Source organism: Myodes glareolus, chromosome 18 (assembly GCF_982192425.1).
Source record: "Myodes glareolus chromosome 18, mMyoGla1.1, whole genome shotgun sequence".
NCBI lineage: Eukaryota > Metazoa > Chordata > Mammalia > Rodentia > Cricetidae > Myodes > Myodes glareolus.
Genome location: NC_142043.1, coordinates 48,039,368 through 48,055,014, shown reverse-complemented (window position 1 = coordinate 48,055,014; position 15,647 = coordinate 48,039,368). Strand labels below are relative to the sequence as shown.

Genomic DNA, 15,647 nt, shown 5'->3' with positions numbered 1-15,647 from the left:
TGCAACCCTGTGTAGTATAAGGTGCAGTGTGCTCCGCCCTACAGCTAACGATGACTTGCTTTCAGCACTGTATCAGGGTGGTCACCGTGTCCGTTTGCATGGAGCCAGACTCCTATGACCTTGTTTGTCTGCTGAACAAGTATCTGAGAGTCTCTTGTGTGTGTCACTTTGCCCTCTGTTGGCCAAGAGGCGTGCATGGGTCTGGGTGTTGCCTCTCTGCCCTGTCGGGTGCGCACACACGTGTGTGTGTGTGTGTGTGTGTGTGTGTGTGTGTGTGTGTGTACACGCGCGTGAGCATGTCTGGCAGTCAGGGACAAATATGAGGGACTTTTGAGTTAGTCATGGTTTTAGATGACCCAGCTCTCCAGGAGGGGAGGCCATCTGGTCCCCGCATCCTTGGAGGCAGTGTGCATCTTGTCTGTTAGGAACACAGGAAACCCTTCTCAGCAGGAGTGTTAGGATGGGGTGGGATGTTTCTGAACAGAGATGGTCCCTCTTGACCCTGTCTTTTCCTGCCTTCCTCTAAGTTTATGGAACCTAATGTTCACTTGTGCCCTGATGACAGAGATCCTGCTGGAGACAAGGGAGGGTGGAGTCCCTCCCCAGTTCCTCCCTGAAGTCCCAGTGGGACATCCTGTAGACCAGCCCTGTCATGCTCAGTCCTGGGCAGAAAGTATGAAAATCATCTTAGATGACCTTCCATCTGTAGGGACCACAGTGTACCCAGAAACACACAATCTATTTCCCTTGGCTGCTACTACAGCCGGGGGGAGGGGAGGTAGAATTTAGTGGGTAGAGTGTATCATACCCCTTCACCCCACTCCTACCCCTTCACAAAATAGGCTCAGAATGTACAGGGTCTCTGGGAAGGTATGGTTAGCATGGCCAGCCTCTACCCAGCCTCTTAGGACAGAAAACCATGCTGGTCCCTGACATCTGGGTCCTTGGGCCGGAGAGAGGCTGTGCATGGTTTAGTGTGTAAGAGGCAGCAATAGGTTTGAGATCCAGGCTTATTCAGGGATGTGGGACCCTGCCGTTCCATCCAGCCTCATCCTGGCAACAATAGAAAGCCAGCTGTGTTTATTTGGAACGATGGACTTGCAAGATGGTTCTATTACCCAAAAAAGAAAGAGCATCCCCTGGCACAGAGACAGCACAGCTGCAAGACCTTCTGCAGTGTGTCATTGAGTCTGCAGGGATGCTTAGGTCAGGGAGGGCAGGATCTCTGCCCCGCAACCCTGTACAAGAACAGAGAAGGGAACAGTGGAAGGAAGTTCCAGAAGCATAGTCTAAGGACTTCAGGCAGGCAGGGACGGGAGGAGTCGTGAAGACTCAACCAGCAGGCCAGTTGATTTAAAAGTATGAGACTAGGAAGCCTTTAGTAGATTACTGGCTTTCTGAGGGGTGGGAAGAGGTGGGGATGCTGACAGGTCTCCAGGACAGCCAGGCTAGTCTAGAAGGAAAGGAAAGAGCTAGGTAATGAGCGGGAAGTCCTTTAGTATCCTAGTTATTGCTAGGAGGTCTGTGGGCTCTCTTCTGCTCCATGTGACCCCATCTCTGCTACCTTTGCCTCCCGAACCAGGAGCACCCAAGCGGCATCCTAGCAGGTCTGCGCTCCAACCCAATAATTGCCCTAAAGGTTTGTCGGTTCTAGATGGGCTCCAGCCCCTCTTGGCTGAGATGCTTCCTGGACACAGAGCACAACATCGCACATCCCTGGGCCCAGCGTGGGAGGATGGTGTTCTGCATGGCTTAGTGTGTGGCAGTCGCCCCTGTGTGCAACAGGAATAGCCTAGAAGGGCCACCCCAGATGGGCTCCTAATTCCCTAACTGAGTTTTCAGCCCGGCTGGATTGTGGATGTTCTTCACATCCAGCCCAGGGTCCTCTGGAGAGTTGAGCAGACTTAAATGCATGGGGTTGACCTGCCCACCCCCAAGGTCTTTGTCTTCATATGGGTTCTCACCTTCTGGTCATCTCCGCTGGTTCAGCCTAGCCAAGAAGGGAGACAAAAAGCAAAAATGACCCAAAATGAAAATTATGCTAGATAATGTGATCAGAAGCTGCCCGTCCCCCTAGAAGTGGTTGACCATTCCTAAGACATCTTTTCTGAGCATGCCAACCACAGAATGAGGCCTCAACAGTACTTAGTGAATGCCTCACAAGCCACACCCGCAGCCAACTCAACCCGGAGGCCAGGCTTAACTTCCCTTGACCGTGGTCCTCAGATTTGCTGACATCAACCATTCTGGTCCTACCAAAAAGGAACCCACAGGGACCACACGCCAGCCTGACTCCATGCACCAATTTAGCTCGTTCTGTGGCTCCCGACCCTCAGCCCAGCAGCCGCCGTCCACCCGGCAGGCCTGGGTGGGGCAGTGCAATGCTGGGTGATGTGTTATGTGGCCCGAGTGGCCTGGTGTGACATCAGAGGTGGGTGGGCCTGGCCAGGAGAGCCCCTCTTCCGGAACTCAAGGAGGCTACTAACTAGTAGCCAGAGCTGAGGCAGGGTACTTATGAGGCCACACCTTCAAAAGGACAGCTGAGGCTGCCAAAAAGCAAGATCAGCATTGTGTCTGTCTCTAGATCTGAGCCTCGGGGGTGCCTACTGCACCCCCTCCCCCAAGTCTATCCTGCTGCTGTGTTCACACTGATCTTTCTCCTCTTCTCTCCACCTGGCCTTCTGGGGACTTCCTGCATCACTCTGAATACCTGCGACCTCTGGCCTCTGCCCTCTGGCCTTCCAACTCCTGTCTCTCCTCAGCTGTTGCCTCTCCTCAATTCCGTGCGGCTGGCTCCACCCCCTGTCATTAAAAGGCGGACCTTTCAGGTAGACACCTCATGGGGCTTTCCCAGGGGCTTCGCACATCTTGGGGTCATGGCAGGGCTGCTGGGGTTACCCGCTATGCCAGAACCTGTTTCTAACAGTTACTGCAAATTGGACAATCATTGGCCCAGTGTTGCCATAAAAACAAGAAAGACACAGTATATACAGGTCCTACCACAGCATGACACCTGACAGCCACCACCAACAGGCATCCCGACATCCATTTTCCAGGCCCAACGTTGTCTTTCAATGGTTCACCACTGTCTTTATTGCGCAGATGCAGAGATAAAGGCTCAGATATGTTCAGTAAGCTGCTTGATGTCACAGAGCGAGGATTTATGCCCAGCTTCTCTGCCTGTTCCCACTGTGCCTCAGCTCCCTCCACAGTAAAGTAGGAACAGGCACAGGGACTGTGATAGGGTAGGGAAACTGAGGCTCAGGGAGTGAAAAGACCCGGTCAGAGTGACAGGAATAGCAAGAGGGTGAAGTGGACGTGAGAGCCAGATGTCTGAGGCCTGAACCCACACTCTCCCTGCTCGGGCTGAGTTTTACCACTCAGAGCCTGGGCATGAGGAGCGAGGGTGTTTGTAGAGCGGCATGACCCACAACCAGCAGGCAAACAGCTACCTTCCTGCCTTCTGGCTTGTTGTCTCCAAGGAGGCTTGGCCAGGAGCAGGTTCCCAGGGAAAAAGCATCACTGATTTTTTTTTTTGAGGTCCCATGATGTCTGAGGTCACATGAGGCCAGGGGCTGCCTGTCTTACCCTTCATCTGCCTTCTGTGGCCCAGGTGTCCCCAGGGCCCTGGGAGCAGGGAGTGGCAGGCCCTTGAGCTACTTGCCTGGTGAGTCCACAGCCCAGGAACGTGGATACTCGTGTCCCAGACTGAATAAGGCTGAAAACTCACTCCAATGATCAGCTAAAAATACAGAGTCACATGATACAGGCGCAGCCTATTAAGCATTCAGCCCATTCTTGTAGACCGCGGCTCGCATTACCCCACCAAATCCTCGAGAGCCTCCAGGGCTCCAAGGGTTGCTCAGGAGGCCGCTGGCAGCTCAAAGCAGCGCCAGGCCCATTCATGGGCGCTCATCCTGCTGCAGACAGGCCCCATTAGAGGGAAGGTGAGGTAGTGCCCCTGAGCACGCCACACACACACACACACACATACACAGTGACTTCCAGAGTTGCTTGCTTAGGGCACCCTTTGATGGACATTTACAGTACTTTAGGTCCTACTGTGAGGGCTGTAAAGGGTGGCTCAGTCAGTAAATGCCTGTTGGGCAAGTGGGAAGACATGAGTTCGGACCTCCAGGCACATACTTGTAATCCCAGCCCTGGGATGGGAAAGACAGGAGACTCCCCCGGGGCTCTCTTAGCCTAGCCGGTGATCTCCAGGTCCCAGTGAGAGACCCTGTCTCAAAAGAAATGAGCACAGCCTCTGGGGAATGATGCCAAGACTACTCACACACGTGTGTGTCCTCCACACATGTGTGCATACACATACATACCAGAACCATGCATGATTATCTTATGGTAGCTGCATCCCAGCTCCCTGTGGCACATAGTCTTCATTTCTCGTTGGTAGGAGACCGTAGAGCAGTGGTTCTCAACCTTCCTAATGTCGTGAGCCTTTAATACGGTCCCTCATGTTCTGGTGACCCCTGACCATAAAACTTATTTTGCTGCTGCTTCATAACTATGGTTTTGCTACTGTTATGAATCATGATGTAAATATCTGATATGCAGGACAGAGTTTGACTCCCAAAGGGGTCATAACTTATAGGTGGAGAACCACTTTCCTGGAGGAGTAGATCCAGCTGCCACCTGTTGCTGTGTCCATGTCCAAGACACAGAGGTGGCCCGGCAAGACTTTCCCGTATTGCCTTGACCCTGGTTTCCAGAGCAGAACCAGAAGGAGTTGCCCTCATGACCTCTGCAGCTTCTCTGGGGAGTTAGGGTTTTATACTGTCAGCCACCATGGGACATGAGAAGGCCTACCAGTTTCCTATCGATAAATATGTATTGATTATGCATGTTACACAAGGTGGTCGCGAGTTAGCGGAAAGGGTAAGCTTACATAAGAACCGATCCTGACTGATGGATTTAGCAGATGGTGCTGGAATCCACTTCCAAAGAGCAAGGACTTGGCTGATGAGCCCAGCTCAACTGTACAGTGAGCCAGATGAAACCCCATGGCCTCTGACCTAGGATCTCATTTGATCCTCTAGAACAGATAATCAAAACCATTGTATGCTAAGATGGAGACCAAGGACCCCCATGCTCCTATCCTGTCTCTGGGAGGCCAAGGCTAATGATAAACTCCATACATTAAGAGAGCGGTAGAGGCAGGCTGCAGACCACCTGGACTGAGCCCAGGCACTGGGCCAGGCCAGGAGCAGGGCCTGGATTCAGGCCAGCGATCATCTCTCATTCTCTATTTCTGCCACTACTGCCAAGTCCTCTGCCCTGAAGACCTGTAGAAGCCCCCACAGCTCAGCAACCCGATGTCTTGGACCACTCCTTGCTGCCGTTAGCCCCTGCATGCATTCACCATCACTGCCACCGTTACCCTCACCATCCACCCACTGCTCCCCACTGCGTTCCTAGCAGGGTCCACAGAGGCCTCGGCAGATGCATGGCACATGGTGGGGGCGGGGCCTGATCGCTGCTCTGAGACCTTCTCTCTAATGCATGATTTCTCTGACTTCAGGGGGAACAAGGCCAGGCTGGCCTCCAAGGCCCTCCAGGGCCACCAGGCCCCCCAGGACCAAGTGGCCCTCTGGGACACCCAGGATTGCCGGGGCCTATAGGGCCACCTGTAAGTATCCCTCTTTTCTGCTCCCTAGAAGTCTCCAGAAGGCTCTGAACCTTGAAGAGTGACCAAAATGACAGAAACATTTTGTCAAGGACCTGAACATGGGTGGCCTCTGCGAGTAACCATCCATGTCTGGGACTCTGCTTGCCTGTTTGCCCTCCCAGCTCTACCAACACAGCTGCAGGTCCCTGTCAGTCGTGGTCTCCATGGGTCACTCTAATAAGTACTACATCACGTCACTGCAGAGTAACTGGAAGAAGTCTGAAGGGCCTTTTCCATCTGTCCCCAGCCCCGGTTTAAGAAAGCCAGAGTCAGGGCAGTGGATTCTGGACAGGTACTGGGGGTGGCCTCTGATGTCTATGTCTTTCAAGGAAAATGCAGGATCCATGCTGCTGGACCGCCTTCCAGGCGAGCTTCCCAGTCAGTGGGGCCCTGTATCCATGGGCCTGAGGGTTGGTACTGTAGCAGCTGGGGAAGGGTGCCATGGACATCCCCGTCAAGTGACAGATCCACCTCCAGCTCACTCATTTTCAAACCCTGGCCAAGACCGTGTCCTCCACAGCCACAGTATAGCAGACATACATGCGTAGAATGCCGATAAAGTTTTCCAAGTAGCTTGAAGGAGGTGGCACCAAAGTCATTCAAGCTCGTGCCCAGGCCCTTCAGCAGCTCTGACATTTAGCCATCTTGAGACTTCGTGGACGGTCCCTGTGACCTAGACAACAGCTCTGGCCACTGTAATCTCCCACTGGGCTAGGAGGACTGTGCTGTAGTGACAGCCTGTGCTTAGCTTGGTCCCCAAAAAGCATACTTACACAGTTTTACCCCAGGACTTTAGCGGGGGTGGGGGTTAGTCACACCTCCATCCGTCTGTCAAGGAGGAAAACAGAAAAATCGAAAGAAAATGAATGCAGAAAATTGAGCCAGACTAACCCTCCAAAGTACCCCAAATTCGCTGCTTTGGCAACTACCACCCTCCAACCCAGTCCTGGGCTCTTGCTCTTTACATGACGATAGGGTGTATTGTTTGCTTTTTCTTAGATCGTTTATAGAGGAATAAACCCTGAGTGTCTTTTACACCAGTTGAAACAGACTAGACTTCATGGTTTTCTCTGGCTCACGTTTACTGCCCAGACCTCCATCCAAGACCACAGTACCCAGTTACCCCTGGTCTCTCGCTCGGTACCCACAGACCCCTGTACCCACACCAACTCACCATGGCCAGCTGCTGTGGCAGACGGGGTCCAACAGGCTCTTCTTCAGGGGTTCAGGGCCAAGAGCAAGATCAGGGCTTTGTTGGGCAAGGTCAGCTTTCCAGCAAGGGGCCTAAATTAGGAGGTACGTGACTGAAGGATCTTTACTAAGCCACACTGCCAATTTAGCCCCAGGCCACTGACCTACTTTCCAGTGGGCGAGCTCAGCACAGTTGCCCACAGTGCCCACATGGCTCCAGTCAGAGATGCTAGCCTGTTGTCCCCATGTGCCCTCCCTAGGTGTCAGTTACTCTCCAGGACATCCTGGACTATCTGGGGCTCTCTGCTCCGGCCTGGAGCTATCTGGGGCTCTCTGCTCCGGCCTGAAGCTATCTGGGGCTCTCTGCTCCATCCCCCACTGTGAACACAATTAACTTTATTCACCTTCTCCTTATTTCTACAGGGTTTACCTGGGCCTCCTGGAGCAAAGGTGAGTGGTCCCCTAAGTGATAATGGGTGCTCTAGGGAAGGCATTCACTGTAAGGGGTGCCAGTTGAGAGGGACTGGAGCTGAGTGATGGATTAAACATGGTCCATTTCTGAAACATCTCCTCCTCTTCTTGGACTGTTTTGATCCTAATATGTAACACCTTTCTTGGGTGCTCAGGCTGGCTAAGCCAGCACTATGGTTGGCATAGAAGGTACACTCTAGGGTTGGAAGTGTAGTTTAGTGGTTGAGGGTTTGCCTAGAATGCATGAAGTCCCGGGTTTGACTCCTCAGTGCTTCATAAACAAAGTGTGATGCCTATGTCCACAGCCAGAAAGCAGAGGCAGGGAGGACCAGAAGGTTATATGTGGCTACATAGCAAGTTAGAGCCAGCCTGGGCTACAGGGGACCATGTCTTTAAAAAATAAATAAATAAATAAATAAATAAATAAAAATTTAAAAAGGTTGTTTTTGTTTTTTAAAGAAAAAAAAAAGAAGAAAGTACTGCCTGGGGTTTTGTGTTCTAGTTGAAAACACAAGGCGGACAGATGTCATGGCATGGTCATAGTGTCCCCAAAACTGTCCAATATGGAAAAACCTCCAAAGTGAACTGATCCCCTTGTGAGATGTTGCCCGGCAGCCCTCGATGGCAAAGGCAATTGCACTTTGAAGTCAGAAATTCTGGGGACCAGAGGGCATAAAGCAACGAGGGTGGCCACACTTTGCAAACATGGATGCAGGGAGCTGGGGGAGAGGGGGATGGGAAGGAGATTCATTGGGAGAACCAAAGCGGGAGGTCCCAGGTCTCCCAACAGCTGACCCCTTGCAGTGCCTTTCAGGCATCAAAACCGTATCTGGGGACCTTGGGGTACCTCCCGGGGGGGTCATGGGGAGGCAGAAGGTGGCCTTGTGTAGCAGAGATCACCAGCTGGTCTGGTATGGAAAACCATTTGGCTTTTTTTTCTTCCCCAGGGAGACCCAGGGATCCAGGGCTACCATGGCCGCAAGGTAAGCAAGAAGGGGAGGGAGGACACTACCTCTTCTGTGAGGAACCCAAGAGGGGCCTTGTTACAGGGATGCACACAGCCAGGGCTAGGTGGGTAAGAGCATATGCTTACACCTGTGCCAGCCATATGTGCCTCCTTGTTTATAAGATTGTCTGAATGCTCAGAACCGATGGGACAGGGTCTTGGCAGGCTGGTGGTCCAACCCAGCCTCAAGTAAGGGAGTGTCTCTTTTATTGGCCTGGCTGGCTATGTCTGGTATCTGGACTGGGTGATCCAGAATACTAGGCTCCTCTAACACAAGCTCCATGCTGAGCCTAGAAGGGGGTGTAAACAGACCCAGCCCTACTTGAGACCAATTCTCAGGTCAGACAGACAAGCATTCCCACCCAGACTGCCCTACCAGAAGCTAACGGTTAAGTGCCACTACTACAAAGCCCTCTGAAAGCAGGGTGGAAAGATAGAGCCCAAGTGGGAAGAGTTAAAGCAATCAAGCGCTCAACCATATGAATGGATGTATCAACTACCTAGTACTGAGTAACAACTTATCCCAAACTGACTAGCTTAAAATCAGGATTATTTCTTATGTTTCTATGGATTGGTGACCTGAGGTTCTACAGTTCCACCTGGGTTCACAGGAGTAGAAACTTAGCATATGATAGCTGGGAGGGGAAAGATAGCCTTATTCAGGCCTGTGGGTGGTCCTGGCTGGTGGCTTCTGCTCTCCAGGTGCCTTTTATCTTTCAGCAAGCTGGGTAGGCTTCCCCACAGCAAGGTAGGCTCAGAGCAGCCTCCAAGGTGGGAAGGTTCAATGCATGAGCACCCTCTCAGCATCATCTCATACCACATTTCCTAAGGACCTTCTGCTCAAATGGGTCACACAGCTAAGCTACCTGCAGCAGCAGAGGAAGAGACCTACTTCTGACGGAATGATTGAAGGGGCAGAAAAAGCTCCGTGGCTGTTTCAAGCTGACCTCTGCGATCCCTTAGCAGATCTGAAAGGAAATAGTATTTTAGTGAAGGAAACCATTTGAGCCAGGGCCCGGAAGCAGTTACTACAATAACTGTAAGAGTATAATACTTTCGATGACAGCCAGGACTTACTGAATGCCAGCAGTAGGCCAAGCATTGTCCTGCAACACAGCCTGCACTCTTCCCAATCCTATACCCCTGGAGAACTGCTGTAGTTGCATGTTGCATGGGGAAACTGAGGCTCACCCGAGTCTCAGCTAGGAGAAGTCAAAGAATTCAAATCAGGTCTGGGTCCTTCCTATGGTACCAGATGCAACAAGGATTCCCAGCCATTGGCTGGGAAGCTCCAGAACCCTCCAGAACCTTCCAGAAGTGGGAAAATGCAGCAGGAAGGAAGGGTATGAGTGGGGGAAGGAATCTTGGAAAGAGAGGCTCACTCAGCTAGGAGTACACGCCCCACTCCGGTTCTGGTGGCTGCCATTTGCTGTGGTGTTTTATGGGTGCCTGGTGGGGGAAGCGGTGAGACACCAGAGATCTTTAATTAGTTCTGCATAAACTGAGAGGCTTGCATTGTGTCAGGAAGTGGAAATTACAACCCCCACGGCTGCCTCCATCCACTCACTCAGACTCACAAAATTTACTGCCTCCTGGCGCAACACGGCTCGGTTTTCCCATTAGCAGTCAGGTCAGATCTTTCAAGCTGTGAAGGGGTGGAGGCCTGTCAGAGGGGCCCCCGGGGTCACGGTGATGCCCTTGTCTGGGACTGTTGTGACCAGCAGTGTCTACCTCCACCGCAAACACAGAGTGTGGGAAGCAGTTGTCATGAGGCTGGAGAGAGCCCAGCTGTGGGCTAGGGTGTCCCGATACTGGGGGACCCGGAGCCATGTCCACTCTCCATGGGGGCAGATGATAGCAGGGGTCAGTCAATCCAGGCATCCCTGCATTTGCAGAGGAATGGCGCAGTTTCGCTGAGGGAGGGGCAGCTCCTGGGGAAGAGGAAGCTGGTTCGGGCAGAGAACTCTAGTCTGACGAACCGGGACTGTGCTGCTTTCCGGGGATTAGACGTGAACGAGTACTATGGTGACCCTCCAGAAACAAACAAACAAACAAACAAACAAACCAGTTCTAACTGAGACACTTCCTCATGCCAGGTGCCAGGGAGCTAGAGGCCTGGAATCACTGGCCTGATTGGTAACATGTGCGTCTGCAGCGGTTGAGGTTACAGTCCCTTCTTGCTCAGGGAAGCCATGGCTTCCTGGAGGCCTTACAGAGCTTTGTGAGTTCTAGCTTCTTGGCACCTTGTTCCCCAGTTGTGTGTAGGGCAGTCAGAGAGCCCCCTCAGCCCAGCCTCTCATTCTGAGTTCCTTACGGCATCTCTCTTTGCCAGACCACGCCTCTCTGCTCCTCCGTAGAAGTCTCTTTTCACAATTTCTATCACTCAAGGCTGTAACTACCCCCTCTATCTCTCTGGACCTTCACCGCCCCTGGCTACCTCCCAGGTAACCTCAGCACCCCACACCTATGCCATTCTCCCTCTTCTGGTGCCCTGGAATCACCAATTCCTCCGTGTGTCCTGGTCCACTAGCGAGGAGACAGACACACTGGGACCGTGGCATCCTGACCCCAGCAATCCTCGTGCCCAAAATGACACTCCCAGTCCTGACACAGAGTGATTGTCATTCATGCTAAGTCAAGTGCAGCCATCCTCTGTGTCTTAGTTCAGCCAAAGTGCAATGGCATCTGTCTAACTCCAACCTCACCAGAGCCAGGGCTGAAAGACCCTCCCCTCCCCCCCAGGTGTTAAGACTTTGCCTAAAGTTTCACAGTTGGTGAACATGCTGGAATCAGAAGCGAGGACTCTCCAGCCTGTCTGAAAGCACCTGTGGATTCTCTAGGAGAGGAAGGCTGAATGGCACCCCCACCCACCCATCTGTCTTCTCTTTCTTTCCTCCCACTCTGTGCTTCGCTAAGGTTCAAGAAGGAGAAATTAATTTGGGAGAGGAGTGAACATGCATGTCAGAAAGATGTTCCCCCCCTCCCTCCAAGGGAGGCGTGGCCACCAGTTATGGTGACACAGAGCTGAGAAAGATACACACCCGCCCCATCGAGGTCGAGGTCTCCATGGGAGAGGGGGAGTCCTTGGTGTAGCAGACGGACCTGCCTCATGAGCTCCACTTGCTCTGTCTCCCAGGCTTGGCACACAAGGTGGAGTTTAATTTCTCAGCCTGTGAAGTATGAGGATAAAACACTCACTCCATCGCTCCACCGGCTGGACCAGGTCCGTGTCCTCTCAGCCAGGACAGCAAGGATGACTCCACTACTAGCTCTTTGAGATCAAAACCCAGGGTGACTGGCACCCTTGTGCAGCCCAGTACCTTCCCAGGGACCAACCCTCCTGCCTAGACATTGCGTATATCGTTGTGTACCCATGCGGTACCTGTTTGGCCCAAGTTGATGGCGAGCATCCATCTTAACTCTGCTGCACGATACAGTTTCGAACATCACACATCACAACCTCAGCTCTCGTTCAGACTAGTGTGGGGCTCAGACCTATAAACCTGATGGGAGCTCATCCCTAAGTGCACCCGAGTTAATACTGTGTCGGGTGCACCGCAGATCATCCGCATGGGTCTTTGTAGAGGACCATAGCTGGACACACATTCTGAAGGAGATAGTTAGTTCTGTGGGGTGATGACCAGCGTTGTGAATACCATACCAGGCAGGGTGCCAGGCACTCCACAGGCATCATCTTATTGCCCCGCCCCCTCACTGAGCTAACCCTAAACTCATTAGGTAGCTGAGGATGACTTCGAACACCTGATCCTTCTGACTTCCCGAGCGCTGGGGTTTTATAGCTGTGCTGCCCCACGCCTGGCTTATGGGGTGCCGGAGATTGAGCCTGGGGTTTTGTGCATACTAGGCAAGCATTCTACCAACTGAGCCTCATCCCCAGCCCCCCCCCCCCCGCCATGCACCATTGTACTGTCTCTGTTAAATCCACCTCCAAAAGTCGGATTTTTTGATAATCTCTAGTACAGCGTGGATCACAGTGTGTGCCTCCCTCTAGCTGTCTAAATCCAAAGCCTTACTACTCTCAATGACTTTGCTATCCGCGTGTTAGGGTCTCCAAGGGAAACTAGTGTTCTGAAAGGCTCTCTCCCTCATCTTCCCAGGGAGGACATGAGGTGGCAGCTGAGATGTCCTCTTTGTGGAGACCAAGAGCACAGCTGGGTTCAGATCTTGCAGGACAGAAGGTTTGGGCACATGGGTACCTCATTTAGATGAATTGAGAGCGCGCTTTGCCCAGTGGTGTGACCCTAGATAGCTGAGCTGATACTTGCTTCTAAACCAGCTCTTACCAAATCTCCACTACTCCTGAGTGATCCCTGTGGTCCTCTGGCTCACAGAGGGTCCAAGTAACCCAAGCTCCCTGTGGCATTTCCAGGCAGCAGAGGGAATATAGCATTTTCTGTCAATGCTGGGAAGTCCCAGTGAGGACATCCAGACTCTTGAAATGGATGCAGATAAGAACAGGGAGACAAGGGCCTCAAGGGGACGGGACAGCCCCAGCCCCCACTCCATGACCTCTGGGCTCTGTTCTGCCCTCCAAAGTCCACAGATTAATTAGAACTGACTTTGGAACTGACTACACAACCAACCGATCTCAAATTGCGATTACAAGCCAGCCATCCTTCCAAAGCCCCAAGCCTTCAATGGGGGCACCCGACCCAGGAATTCCCTGGATCACTCCCTGCCAGCCCTAATTACCGGAGGACCTGGGATTTCCCTGGTTTCTTGGATCCTTGCTTCTGGGCAGGGAAGCTGGGGAAGTGGGAACTCAGTCACCTTTTTCTCGCAAGAGTGTTGGGTCTCCTACCCTCATTTCTCCAGCTTTTCCAACTCAGGGGCTCCCCAGCTTTCCCAGCCCACTCACCAGACAATCTCCCATCCCCAGCAGAGAACAAAGATGCTATGTCACTGGCCCTTTGCAAGAGATCCCTGGCCCCGAGTTAGGGAAATCCATTCATCTCCCTTGCCTGCCGGCCCTTTGCTTGGCTGCGGAGCTGACATTGAAGCCCCACCCCTATTCCCTCCAGACAGACTTCTTGCCAAGTCCCTGTGCAGCTTGTTCAACAAACAGTAAATCACCAATTAGGAGGCCACACCCGCTGGTCAAGCTTGTGCCATCCTGTCATCTCTGGACAGGATGGGTCCTCCCACCTAGAAACTTCAAAGGACACAGAACCTGTTGATACTGGATGTGAGGACACATGAGGGGGCTCCTAGGAGCTGGGACAGGCCTTCAAAATGACTTAGTGCGGCCCTAACCATGTGTCTCTTGAACCACAATGACTACAGTTTCCCCCCTCCCCACCTGCAGCTTCCACCCATTGGTTTTTTGGCACTCTGTTAAAGAGCCACCATCCTCCAAGGGTGATTGGCTGTCTGGGAGTCACAGTCATCGCATGCTGGGCAGTGGAGCCAAGACCCTTTGGGGCACTTGGAGCACCCACTTGCCCAGCTACAGGATGGTCCAGATAGGTTGTGGAGAGCCCCACCACCACCACCACCAGGGAGTCTCTGGGATCCCTACTAGAAAGGCAGAGGCAGAGAGCAATCAAAACCATAGGCTTGGACAGCTGTGAGATCCAAGCCACAAGCCAAGCACGGCACTGAGCCAGCGGAGCAAAGCCGAGCACAGTTCCACCTGCGCCTTTGGAACTGAAAAAAAACTCAAGAGGGCAATAGAAAAGGAGGCCCTAAATCTCACAAAGGCATGCCATGGCTTCAAAGTGTGTCGCTGTCCTTCAGCCATGGCCACACCAGCCCCCGCTTCTCCCTCCGAAGCAGCATCTTGGATCCTGAAGGGTGCCTCGCCCCCAGCCAGGAAGCAATGCTCTCTGGCCTATCCAGAGGTCAGACAGGGCAAGCCCCTAGGCTGGAGCTGAGCAGTGAGGCTAATGAATGAAGAGAGCCCTGGTGTGGGGTCAGCCAGGCGCCCCTGCTTCCTGCCCAGCAAAAGGGCAGGAGGGAGGGAAGTCCTGAGGCCCTGAGACCAAGATCAACCAAGGGGGGCTGGGAGTGAGGAAGAGGGAGCTCAGCCACCCTAAAGAGGACCGCTCCTGAGAAGGAAGTAAGGATGGCTGGTTCTTTTGTGTGCACAGGCTTGCTTTCACAAAGTCAAGCCAGCTGAGCTAAGGATGATTTGGGTTAGCCCATGTGCATGGCTTCTCAGCTGCCCTCCAGCTGCAGGCTATTTTGCCCCAGTAGATGCATCCTTGGCCATCTTGGAGGCACAGGAGGGACCCCATCAAGACCCCCTTCTAGACTTGTACTTTTATCCAAAGCTAAGACTCCTTTTTCTGGAACCGTGGACCAGACCTCTCCTCCCCAGCTCTAACTGATCTCCCTCCCCAGAGCCATGCAAGCAGCCAGGGTGGGGCTGGGAGCGGAGCGGGCGAAATATATCCAGATTGATCTCACTGTGCAAAAAAAGAAGCATGGACTCAGAGAGAAAAACAGTCACACCGACACCTAGACCAGCGTCACACACGGGAGGTGGGAAGGATCTCAGAGACCTTGCAGAAAGCTCAGGAATAAAACAAACGGGAGATCCTGAGCAACCAGGCCTCCCCAAGGTGACAGCCCTCCAGCACAAAGGGACTCTATCTAGGGTAGTGGTTTTCAACCTTCCTAATGCTACGACCCTCTAATACAGTTCCTCATGTTGTGGTGACCCCCAGCCATAAAGTTACTTTGTTGCTACTTTGTAACTGTAACTTTGCTACTGTTATGAATCGTAATGTAAAGATCTGATATGCAACCCCCAAGGTGTGTTGCGACCCACAGGTTGAGAACCACAGGACTAGGGAGGGCCTCCTCCTGGCTAAATCAGAGGGGTGGAGTCCATTGGAATCTTATCAGGGTTACCTGGTCCTCTAGAGATGAGTGCCACCAAGGACCCTGAGAAGTCTTTAAGACCACTGTGGCCAAGATGGCAAAGTTCAAAGAAGGTCCTCCTGCACCCTCTGCTGGCCACAGAGCAGACTTGCCCGTGTGGACCCCTTTGGCACCCTGAGCAGGTCAGGGTAGAAGAGGATTTATTTGGTGTTTGGACATAAAGATTGGGGGCTTCTGTAGAACTCAGGTACTTGGCTGGAAAAGGATGAATGCATTGCAGTGTCTGTCCCAGGCGGGCAGGAATGTGTGTACAGATGTCTAGTGCACAGCAAGCTGGGCGTGGTGACACTAGTCTGAATCATCAGGAGGCTGAGGCAGGAGGCTCCCAATCCTGCCTGGGTGACAGAGTGAACTCAAGGTCAGCCTGCACAGCTTAGTGAGACTGTGTCT

At 52.8% G+C, this 15,647-nt stretch overlaps 1 protein-coding gene across 1 annotated transcript in view; it reads left to right on the top strand.

The window, feature by feature from the left end:
• The window catches only part of Col13a1 (collagen type XIII alpha 1 chain), a 123,726-nt gene that overhangs the window by 69,523 nt on the left and 38,556 nt on the right, over nt 1-15,647 (top strand). Inside the window, exons 12-15 of the mRNA XM_087898165.1 lie at nt 2,763-2,828; nt 5,537-5,644; nt 7,298-7,324; nt 8,293-8,328. Coding sequence (XP_087754291.1) covers nt 2,763-2,828; nt 5,537-5,644; nt 7,298-7,324; nt 8,293-8,328 — 237 coding nt within the window. The remainder of the gene's footprint in view (nt 1-2,762; nt 2,829-5,536; nt 5,645-7,297; nt 7,325-8,292; nt 8,329-15,647) is intronic.